The 12102-nt window shown below is 42.0% G+C and overlaps 1 protein-coding gene across 2 annotated transcripts in view; it reads left to right on the top strand.

Moving 5' to 3' along the window:
- The window catches only part of usp34 (ubiquitin specific peptidase 34), an 88291-nt gene that overhangs the window by 34139 nt on the left and 42050 nt on the right, over positions 1 to 12102 (top strand). For both annotated transcript variants that reach the window (XM_083969726.1, XM_083969725.1), the window contains exons 18-31: positions 547 to 674; positions 1863 to 1952; positions 2103 to 2198; positions 3199 to 3281; positions 5531 to 5685; positions 6452 to 6565; positions 6915 to 7014; positions 8071 to 8233; positions 8340 to 8466; positions 9133 to 9283; positions 9499 to 9599; positions 10507 to 10722; positions 11631 to 11756; positions 11899 to 12021. In XM_083969726.1, the coding sequence (XP_083825852.1) occupies positions 547 to 674; positions 1863 to 1952; positions 2103 to 2198; positions 3199 to 3281; positions 5531 to 5685; positions 6452 to 6565; positions 6915 to 7014; positions 8071 to 8233; positions 8340 to 8466; positions 9133 to 9283; positions 9499 to 9599; positions 10507 to 10722; positions 11631 to 11756; positions 11899 to 12021 (1773 nt within the window). The remainder of the gene's footprint in view (positions 1 to 546; positions 675 to 1862; positions 1953 to 2102; positions 2199 to 3198; positions 3282 to 5530; positions 5686 to 6451; positions 6566 to 6914; positions 7015 to 8070; positions 8234 to 8339; positions 8467 to 9132; positions 9284 to 9498; positions 9600 to 10506; positions 10723 to 11630; positions 11757 to 11898; positions 12022 to 12102) is intronic.

Here is a 12102-nt window from a genome sequence, read left to right as displayed (position 1 = left end):
ACGTTATGACTTTTTTAAATGTACGACTTTATTCTCGTAAATTTACGACTTTATTCTCGTAATGTTATGACTTTTTTTTAAATGTACGACTTTATTTTTGTAAATTTATGACTTTATTCTCGAAGTCTGGTTTTTTTTTTTTTTTCAATGTGGCCCTAATACTCCGTCGTAGTTAAAGACAGGAAATCTTTCAGACTTTTCTCTCTCTCTTTAGTATGTAGTAAATAATAAATCTGTGTTTGACTGCAGCAGCGTCACAGATGATCGCAGGTTCAATCTCCAGACTCTGACTCTGTTTTTCATAACTGAGTTGTTGAACTGTGAAAACGTTATTACACAGAGAACAGGAAGTAAATTAATATTGTGTTGTGTTGTACTGTGTGTGTGTGTGTGTGTGTGTGTCTGTCGTACTGTGTGTGTGTGTGTGTGTGTTGTACTGTGTGTGTGTGTGTGTGTGTGTGTGTGTGTGTTGTGTGTGTTGTGTTGTACTGTGTGTGTGTGTGTGTGTGTGTGTGTGTGTGTTGTACTGTGTGTGTGTGTGTGTAGATCCACCTGTCCGAGGGCCTGATCAACGAGGCGGAGAAGCTGCTGTGTTCTCTGGTTTGCTGGTTCACCGACCGACAGATCAGGATGCGCTTCATCGAGGGTTGCCTTGACAACCTGGCTCATCACAGGTACGACGACGACGTCAGCGAGAAACATGGAGACGACAAAACGACAAAACAACAAAACAACCAGTTTAAACCTGTTTCTTTTTCTTTTTTTTCTTCTTTTCTTTCCTTGTCTTGTCTTTAATCTTCTTCCTCTCTCCCTCCTCTCCTCCTTTTCCTCTCATCCTCTCCACTCCCTCTCTCTTCCCCTCTCCTCCTCCTTCCTTCTCTCCTCTCCTCTTGTTTCCTCTATTCTCCTCCCCTCTACTCTCCTCTTGTTTCCTCTCCTCCTCTCCTCTCCACTCCCTCTCTCTTCCCCTCTCCTCCTCCTCCTCCTCTCCTCTCCTTCTCTCTCCTCCCCTCTCCTCCTCCTTCCTCCTCTCCTCCTTTTCCTCTCATCCTCTCCTCTCCCTCTCTCTTCCCCTCCTCTCCTCTCCTCTCCTCTCCTCTCCTCTCCTCTCCTCTCCTCTCCTCTCCTCTCCTCTCCTCTCCTCTCCTCTCCTCCCCTCTCCTCTTGTTTCCTTTCCTCTCCTCTCCTCCCCTCTCCTCTTGTTTCCTTTCCTCTCCTCTCCTCTTGTTTCCTCTCCTCTCCTCTTGTTTCCTCTCCTCTCCTCTCCTCTCCTCTCCTCTCCTCTCCTCTCCTCTCCTGTTGTTTCCTTGTCTCCTCTCCTCTCCCCTCCTCTCCTCTCCTCTCATCTCTTCCTCTCTCCTCCTCTCCTCTTGTTTCCTCCTCTCATCTCCTCCTCTTCCTCTCCTCTCCTCTTGTTTCCTTGTCTCCTCTCCTCTCCTCTCCTCTTGTTTCCTTGTCTCCTCTCCTCTCCTCTCCTCTCCTCTCCTCTTGTTTCCTTGTCTCCTCTCCTCTCCTCTCCTCTTGTTTCCTTGTCTCCTCTCCTCTCCTCTCCTCTCCTCTCCTCTCCTCTCCTCTCCTCTCCTCTTGTTTCCTTGTCTCCTCTCCACCTCCTCCTCTCCTCTCCTCTCCTCTCCTCCTCCTCCTCCTCTCCTCTCCTCTCCTCTCCTCTCCTCTCCTCCCCTCCTCTACTCTACTCTCCTCTCCTCTCCTCTTGTTTCCTCTCCTCTCCTCTCCTCTCCTCTCCTCTCCTCTCCTCTCCTCTCCTCTCCTCTCCTTCCTCCTCTCCTCTCCACTTGTCTCCTCTCCTCTCCTCTCCTCTCCTTTCCACTCGTTTCCTCTCTTCCTCCTCCTCTCCTCCTCAGGTCCGTCGTGGTTTCTTTACGTCTACTTCCTAAACTTTTCGGCACTTTTCAACAGTTCGGTTCGAGCTACGACACTCACTGGATCACCATGTGAGTAACACCTTCCTCCCTCCTCCCTCCTCCTCCTCCTCCTCCTCGGTATCCTAGCAACCAATTAAAGATGATAAACTCTAGAAACGTTGAAATGAAAGTGGTAGAGTCTCACTTTGTTGTGGTTGTCATGGCGATGACTGGTGACAGGTGGGCGGAGAAGGAGCTGCACATGATGAAGCTGTTCTTCGACGACCTGCAGCACTACATCCACGAAGTCCGAGAGCACCGGCACAAGTTTGCACTGTGAGTGTCGCTGCATCTCCGTGTGTGTGTGTGTTTTCTTACCCACAATCCTCTACTCTGTGTGTGTGTGTGGCTGTTTTCGAAACCGCATACTACCGTACTGCCTACTACATACTGCGTTATATGTACTGTATACTGCATACTGAATGTGGGATTCAGTATACTACTTCAGCAGACCGACGCCGTTCACAGTATGCAGTATACGAGTTTCCCAGAATGCATTTCACGGCAACCGGTAGCAGTAGCTGTAAAACAGGCTAAAAGCTGTTTTATTTCTCGCTCTTGCGCTGTTATTGTGTAACTTTATTAAGTTTTAATATTTTTTCATGCGAGAAAGTAACTGTTAAGACCCCAAATATACGTCCAGTTTATCCAAACGACGGCTGTTTAGAAGTTTGCTCCGATGTTTTTCGGAGAAGTGAGCTGCTCGGCCGGCCAACCTCCGTCGTCATTCCGGAGGAGAAAACGGTCGCTAATTAACTTCCCCGCAGGTTTTTAAAGGTTTACCACCGGCTGGTTAAATTATTTTAAGGAGATAAATGTCGGTCTCATTGACAGAAAATCACCACATTTACAAAAAATAAATAAATGTTTTACAATGAACCGATCAGTCTGCATTAAGTTTTATTTTATTAAACTATAGTTACGGTACACGGCTACACTACCGTCTTTGGTTACGGTTAGACGTCAGGGGAGCATTGCATTGTGGGATACAGTACGCAATGTAGACTGGTCAGATACTGGAGATATTTTCCGAATCAGTACGACATCCGGGAACTTTTCGCATACTGCAGATTTTGCTTTTGTTTGCATACTGCATACTGCATACTACATTTTGGCCAAATCAGTACGTACTAGCAGTATAGTATGCGGTTTCGAATACAGCCTCTGTGTGTGTTTTCTTACCCATAATCCTCTGCTCTGTGTCTGTGTGTTTTCTTACCCATAATCCTCTGCTCTGTGTCTGTGTGTCTGTGTGTGTTTGTGTGTGTCGTTGCAGCTACAGCCACAGCGCGGAGGTCCAGGTCCGACTGCAGTTCCTCACCTGCGTCTTCTCCACGCTGGGCTCCCCGGACCACTTCAGTAAGAGACAGACCACACTTCATTTATCATCAATAAATCAATACATGTTTAATATTTGATTTCCTTCTGAACAAAAACGATAAATTACAAAGAAACGACTCGAAACACGTTTTTATTTCATGAACGTGATTTACACAGCTGTAGATTTATTTAAAATCGTCCTAAAACACGATTCAAATCAAGTTAAAGTTCAATTTCAGGTCACAAGTGCTCACATAATAAAGAATATTGAAAACAAAAACTAAAGCATTGTTATAAGTATAGCTTTTATTTGTTTTACTTTATTTTAGTGATTGTTTTTGGGTCGATGACGTCATGCAACCCAACGTCAGGTGATGTAACTGGTATATTTTTTATAAAAATCTGATTATATACAAGGAAAATAAATCTGGAATCCAATGTGGAATAAATGTAATTCACTGTTTTTCAATGCAACACTTTGTTTTTATGACAAATTTGACATCGTTTGTCACTTTATTTAGAAAATAGTGGTGTTTTTAGTTTAAGTCCTGCCTGGTGTTGCTAAAATACATTAAAATCCAAATATAGAAACACTGTATTTCAATTTAATGTTTTTAGAAGAAAGTAAACTTTTTATAACTACACTTAAATCCACTGTAGGTGGATAAGATATTTTGTGGTTAAGCCATGTGACATTTCCAGTGGCCTCAGTCTAACCATTGTTAAAAAAAAGTTCAAATGACATAAAACCAATGTGAATACAAAATGTACATTTTAACAAATCCAGTGCTTTTAAATCAATTATTTCATTTATCTAAAACAATTTTTATTTGTCACTGACCCTTTTATTGCCCTGATTGTTATAGTTAATCCATGTTAGTAACTGATGCTGTTTATTCACTATTATCTATATTTGCTGGCACTGGACTGTGTTTATGTTGTGCAGCACTTTGGACAACTGAGATTGTTTTTAAATCTGCTACATAAATAACATTGGAGTTGAGTAAAATAGTGGTCAAAACAAAAAACAAAACCTGTTTCAAATAAAAGACAAGACTTTTTCAGTAAATGACGTGAAAGGTTTAAATCAGGACTCAGCTTGTTTTGTTTCTGTCAGGAGCAGAAACCACGTTGAAATAGAGTCTGTTATGTAACGACCTGTGTGTGTGAAAGAGAGAGAGAGAGAGATTATATAAGGTGTAATGTTCTGGTGATGTTTTGCCTCTTTTAACTCGGCTTCATCACAAACAGTGAAACATTCAGATTCCTGCTACAGTCGGTCCAGCGGACAAACACAGGTGGACTTCTTATATTGCACTACGATATATGAATGAATGAATGAATGAATGAATGTTTTATTTTCGTGTCATGCCGTCAGGTTACAAGACACAATAACAAATACAAAAAAACAAAGACTAGACAGTCCTTCCTGTTGGTGTTAGCTGCCACACAGGTGTGACACATAAATAAACAATTTAAGATTACTTTCAGTACTCAACTATACATCGCTCTTCGTCTCATTGGCTTTTCAAGAAATAAAGAAAATGCAAAAATATTCAAATGAAAAAGAAGTTTTATCTTCTCAACATCGTCTAACCCACATACTTTACTGAACAATTCTTGTCTTATAGAATCATAGAAAGGACAGTAGAACACAAATGAATTTCATTCTCCACCTCTTGGATGTCACATAAATTACAAATTCTATCGTCTTCTGCTTTGCCGACATATCTGCCCGTCTCGATATGAAGACCAAGTTTACCAGCTCTCAATTGAGCACACAGGGATCTTTTCTTTTTAGACAAATTATACAAAACATAGTTTTCTGGGCCAAATACCTGTTTTATTTCACAGTAAGTAGCAGCTTTGGTTTACCCCAAATATCTAATGCCCATCTCACTTTACTTTGTTGGAAAATAATTTCTTTCAATACGTTAATCTCCACTTTCTCTTTGTTATAATAACGGTCTTCATATCCAGCTCTCAGCAAGATGTCATATATGTCCCTGTCCCATGCCCCATTGGTCAGAGTGTCCCACTCAAATATATATATATCGTATTATCACACAGCATGAGTCAGTTTCACTCAGTCCGTCCGTCAGATTTCAGAGACAGAGAGTTGTGAATGAAACATCTGATCAGCAGAGAACTGTCACCTCTAATCACCTTGTAATTGATTGAAAATGATCAAAGCTGTGGAGGACGAGTGTGTGTTTCCACTGAGCTGACCTCCTGTGTGTGTGTGTGTGTGTGTGTCTCTGTGTGTGTGTCCGCCTGTGTGTGTGTAGGGCTGAGCCTGGAGCAGGTGGACATCCTGTGGCACTGTCTGGTGGAAGACTCTGAGTGCTACGACGACGCTCTGCACTGGTTCCTCAACCAGGTCCGCAGCAAGGACCAGCATGCAATGGGCATGGAGACGTACAAGCACCTGTTCCTGGAGAAGGTGACCAACACACACACACACACACACACACACACACACACACACACACACACACACACACACACACACACACACACACACACACACACACACACACACAGAGGAACACACACACAATTACAATACAACTGTCTTTTTACAGGTGTTTCCATTTTTTTGTGAATGAGTCTACAAAAGGAACTATTGTTTGGTTATTCACAGGAACATGTTATAGTGTGTAGAGCTGCAACTTACCATTATTTTTATTATCCATTAATCTGTCGATTATTTACACGATTAATCGATTAGTTGTTCAGTCAATAAAATGTTAAAAACATCAATCAGTGTTTCTCAAACCACCAGACGACATCGTCCTCAAATGTCTTGTTTTGTCCACAAACCAAAGAGAGACTCAGTTTATTGTCATAAAGGAACAAAGAAACCAGAAATATTAACATTGAAGAAGCTGAAATCAGAGAATCTGGACTTTTTTTCTTCAAAAACGACTCAAAATAGTTGAGGATTCATTTAATAATAGATGAACAATAATCAATTATTGAATTAAAATTATTTAATGAATAGTTGCAGCTCTAATAATGTGACACGCCTCAGTTTTATTAAAATAACCCAGTTGGGTAGAAACGGTACAGAGTGTGTAGCTGACTCTTCTTGTGAATGAAGAACAGACTTTTAACAGCGACATCCCATAAAATCGTGTGTGTGTCTGTAACGTTACACTGTGTGTGTGTGTGTGTGTGTGTGTGTGTGTGTGTGTGTGTGTGTGCAGATGCCTCAGCTGAAGCCAGAGACCATCAGTATGACCGGTCTGAACCTGTTCCAGCACCTCTGTAACCTGGCTCGCCTGGCCACCAGCGCCCTGGACAACGCCTCCAGCTGTGAGGTACAGGCCCCGCCCCCTCACACACTCACACACACACACACACACACGGACAGAGAAACACACACACACACACACACACACACACACACACACACACACACACACACACACACACACACACACACACACACACACACACACACACACACACACACCCCTCCTTCAAACCAACACAAACTCATGACGGCTGCCAGCTCTCGTCTCAAGTCAGATCAGACAGATGTTGACCCTGTGTGTGTGTGTGTCTGTGTGTGTTTCTCTGTCCGTGTGTGTGTGTGTGTGTGTGTGTCTCTCTATGTGTGTGTGTGTGTGTCTGTGTGTGTGTGTGTGTGTGTGTCCCTCCCTCCAGCTGTGCGGCATGGACCAGCTGTGGGGCATCGCCCTCAGAGCCCAGTCGGCCGACATCAGCCGAGCCGCCATCCAGTACATCAACTCCTACTACATCAACGGTCAGTGCCCCCACACTTCCTGTCTCTGCTCTTTCAAAATAAAAGCTGCTGCTGCTGCTGCTGATGAGTTTCAAGTTTTTTATTTTTTTTTAATGTATTTATTTATTTATTTATTTGATTCAGACAATATTTAATCAACATACCAGTGTATAGTATCAGTATCAATATAAATATGTCTTTTAGCACAGTTGCTAAATTTCATCCGTTGTCCTGAGGCAGGTATCATAGAAAAAACATACAGACGTTACACCATGACAAGTACATGAGAAGTTCTTCTTTGATTCTGTCCCATTGTGGAAAACCACAAAGCTGCTGCAGATGATGAGTTTAGAGTTTTAATGAAGGAGATTTTCAGAATTGTCTTATTATAAACATTAATATGCATCAGTGACAAATAAGTGTTGGCAAGGTGAGCGATTCAGAAACATCTGGATTTAAATAGTTATAAAAGCATCAGATCTGTTCAAATGTACATGTTGTATTCATGTTGGTTTTATCTCATGTAAAATTACAATTTGCACCTTTTTTCTTTTTTAAACAAAAGTCAGACTGAATTCTCCTGAAAATGAATGATCAATATTAAATATTTGATCCATCTTAGACTGGATTTTAACTGTACTGATGAATATATCTACTTTCTTATGAAAACATGAAGTTGAAATAGATAATATAACCTTGCAAAACAAAACACCAGATTACGTCTAAATAATCTGTGACAGCTGTTGTCAGATCTGTCATGAAGCTGCTGCTGCTCTGCAAATCACATTTACGTCACATTCGTGTCCAGATTATTTTTTTCTTGTATAAAGTCAGATTTGTATGAATAAATCCCAGTTACACCACCTGACACTGAGCTGCATCAGGCCACTGACTCGTATTTAAATCACATTGTTACAATATTGTCAATTATTCACTGTTTTTGTGAGTTGGTTCTTATAAATTCTTATAAAATTGGTCCCTTTCTTGCAGATATTTTTGTTTTTCTCTAAAATTTAAGAATGTTTTTGTGACTTTTGATCATTTCTAATGTCTGATGTGGTGTGTGTGCGTTTGCAGCGGGGAAGACGGGTCTGGAGAAGGAACAGGAGTTCATCAGGAAGTGCATGGAGAGTCTCCTGATGGCGTCGGCCAACCTGGAGCAGGACGCCCACTCCAGCCTGACCAGCATCGAGAGGGGGCTGCTCATGCTCAAGACTCACCTGGAGGCCTTCAGACGCAGGTATATACACACACACTAACACACACTAACACACACACATAAACACACACACATTAACACAACAGTCAGTCCTGAGCGTGTGTGTGATTGGTTCCTGTGTGTTCAGGTTCGCCTACCACCTGAGGCAGTGGCAGATCGAGGGCACGGGGATCAGCAGCCACCTGAAGGCTCTGAGCGACAAGCAGTCGCTGCCGCTCAGGATCGTGTGTCAGCCGGCCGGGCTGCCCGACAAGGTACACACACACACACACACACACACACACACACACACACACACAACGTTAGACATTAGAAATGATCAAGAGTCGCAATTTGAGAGAAAAAACTAAAAATTCTGCAAGAACAGATTCAATTTTGTGAGAATTAAAAAGAACAAACTCACAAAAATGGTTCAATCTCACTTCCTGTTGGCAATAATGTTTAGATATCAATTTCAAATGTATCATACAACCTTAACTATGATAACATGAACAACAATTATAATAACAGATGATAAATTAACTACAAAAATAATGATATATGTTTATTAAACATTTCAGGCAAAGAGAGATTTTATTTAAAAAGTTTTATTCCATAATGAGGTAAAATAACAAACTGTCAAGTGTTTTCTGATTGGTTTAAATAAAGCATGTGGACGTCACTTTGTTTAAAACGATGTCATTTAGATTTATGATGACTTCTAGATGTTTCTGATGGTGTAAACAAAGAAATGAACAAAAATGGTGAAGGTTTGTTGTTGTCATTTCCCTTCCCGGCCACCGGGGGGCAGCAGAGTTTCAACGAGTCTCCACACTGATTTCTCTTATTCATTTAGCTTGAATGAAACTTTCAGCTCAGATTCACAGCTTAGACCCAGGCTGATGTTTCTGTGGTGTTGTTTTTGTTGTAATTCGTTGCAGATGACCATTGAGATGTATCCTAGCGACCAGGTGGCCGACCTGCGGGCCGAGGTGACCCACTGGTACGAGAACCTGCAGAAGGAGCAGATGAACCAACAGGCCCAGCTGCAGGAGTTCGGACAGAGCAGCAGACAGCAGGCAGACTTCCCAGGTAGAACTGCTGCTGCTGTTGTCATGTACCCGTTTCCCACTGGCCAAAAACCCCGTTTAAACCCGCTAACAATCGGCTTTTGGTGGCAGTGGGAAAGGCACCGAGCTGCGTCGATGCGGGTCAAACGACTCGGCGAGCGACGCGTTTTAAAAAACAGTGTCAACCCGCTCATTTTAGTGGGAAAGCAGCTTTAGTAACATGTGTGTGTCCTGCAGGAGGTCTGATGGGCCCCGTCAGGATGATCTCCTCCGGCCACGAGCTCACCACAGACTACGACGAGAAGACGCTGCACGAGCTCGGCTTCAAAGACATGCAGGTGAGGCCCCGCCCCCTCCCTCCGCTCGCCTCCACACTTCCTGTAAAATCTGGAAAACACATGGAAAATGAGAAAAAAAGTGTCCTGGAAAATGATTTATCACAGCTACCAGAGCTCTATTTGACTTTTTCAGACCCTTCTAAGGTTTTCGTTTCGAAAAAAACAAAAAAACATGTTCGTGCTGTTCTATGATAAATTTGTCATAATTTCTTAGCATTTAAGAGATTGTTTCATAAGTTAGAGCCATAGACGGCACATAAATCAGATTTCTGGGAGAGAGAATGAGAGAGAGGAATAAACATAGAAACAAACTGATTAAATTTACAAAATAAGGTACCATTGTAGAAAAGAAGACTTCTCAGCTCCTGCTTTTTGTTTCTCCTGTTTTTTTTTTTTTTTACCTTTTTATTTTATTTTTATGTTATTACTTATTTATTTTTAACAATTTGCTGATCGATAATAAGTTAGTTTACTTTAAATATGGTGTAATAGCTGTTCGTGTTTTTTTTTCCCTTTTATCATTATTATTACTTTTACTATTATTAAATATTAGTATATAGTATATAGTTATTTACTATTACCCACTGGATACTTGTATTAGGTTATTATTGCTGACTTGATTACCAGTAATAGCATCTAACAACATATTACCCATTATGTGTACACATGAGAAGGTATGCATTGTCCTTTGTGGTTTTTTTTTGTTCTGTTTTTTGGTGTGTGTGGGTTTGTGTATATATATGAGATGGATGAACTGAAGAAATAAATTTAAAAAAATATTAAAAAAAGAAAAGAAGACTTCTCCAAAGCATGAATGGGACAGGGGATGAATCATTGTATGCCGTTGTTGACCACCTTGTTGTCTCTCTCTCTCTCTCTCTCTCTGTGTGTGTGTGTCCTCTCCCAGATGGTGTTTGTGTCTCTGGGAGCTCCGCGCAGGGAGAGGAAGGGGGAGGGCATCCAGCTGCCGGCCTCCTGCCTGCCCCCCCCCCAGAAGGAGCACATCCCCATGCTGCTGCTGCTGCAGGAGCCGCACCTCACCACGCTGTTCGACCTGCTGGAGCTGCTCGCCTGCTTCAAGCCGCCCGGCCCCCACACCGAGAAGATCCACGAGAGCCCCGAGGTCGGTGCTGACGAGCTGCAGACACATGAACCAACTTCATATCATCACACTGCTGTTTTATGACCTTTTTATCTGGAATGACACATTAACATCACACACATTAATCACAGCCATAGACATTCAAGGACATAGGAGAGGATGGATGTAGAAATTTGGAGTGATTATGCAGGGTTTCTGTGGGGTCTTAAAAAGGGATAGTTAAACATTTTTGACAAATTGGCCCATTGCCGTAATCCCTATAGTCATAGCAGTAGGTTCGTTACCTTTAATTGTCGGTGCAAGATATTTTTTGAACGGCGGAGCAGAGCCGTGAGCTGCTCAGAGCTACGCTACAAACGGAGGCTCATTATGGGATTTCTTGGTTTCCCTCATCAAACTCATCAAATACACAATCCAACAACTCCACAACAACGCTCTGGTGGACAAGTTGTGACCTGCACATTCACCACACTATGAGATAATAACACAACGTTACCACACAGAGTTGTTGTAGAGGTATATTTACAGAGACTGTTGATGAAAAACTGTCCCTGAAGGCAACACGCATCAGCGGTTTTGCATGAATTTACCTCTAAAACAACTCCGTCTGATACATTTGTTGAATTATTTGTGTTCAAGTCTTAAATCATTTTAGACAGGTCTTAATTTTCTTACCTCAAGTGCTCAATAAAATGCTCCATTCAAATTTATCGAATTAAGAATTACGGGTCATTCGATATTTGTTCGAACCTAATTTTTCTAAAAAGTGACAGCCCTAGTCTTTGATGTTCCATGTTTGTGGTTTAGACTGTTTTTATTCTTTCTTTTACCTCCCTGTGCTGTTTTCAGAACATTTTCCCTGTCTGTCTAATTGATTGATGGATTTATTGATTGATTGATCAATTGGTTTGTTGGTTGTGTCCATGCAGACTGCCCGCTGCGAGGAGCTCCACCTCCACGCTGAGAACTTGTCCCGTCGGGTTTGGGAGCTGCTGATGCTTCTGCCCACGTGTCCCAAGATGCTGCAGGCTTTCCAGAACATCTGTGACGACACGGTGAGTCCACACGCTCAGTAAACAACTGGCCCAAGATATTTAATGGCCAGAGGAAATAGATTGACTTTCTGTTCTTTATTTTGTTTTGTTTTTTAACCATGACACACTGAATAATTGAGTAATTGTGTGTTTGTGTGTGTAGAACGGAGAGGGCCTGTGCTGGAAGGAGCTGCTGAGGATTAAAAGTCCTCACAAGCTGCTCTACGCTCTGGAGATCATCGAAGCTCTGGGAAAACCCAACAGGCGCATCCACAGAGAGTCCACCGTGAGAAACAGCCCCTGATCCATTATATTATAGATTAATATCAGTTATAGATCAGTTACTGAAACCACGTGTGTCCACTGT

Source organism: Trachurus trachurus, assembly GCF_905171665.1.
Source record: "Trachurus trachurus genome assembly, chromosome: 1".
NCBI classification, from domain to species: Eukaryota; Metazoa; Chordata; class Actinopteri; order Carangiformes; family Carangidae; genus Trachurus; species Trachurus trachurus.
Note: the sequence above shows the minus strand (reverse complement) of the source record. Positions and strands in the feature narration are given on the sequence as shown.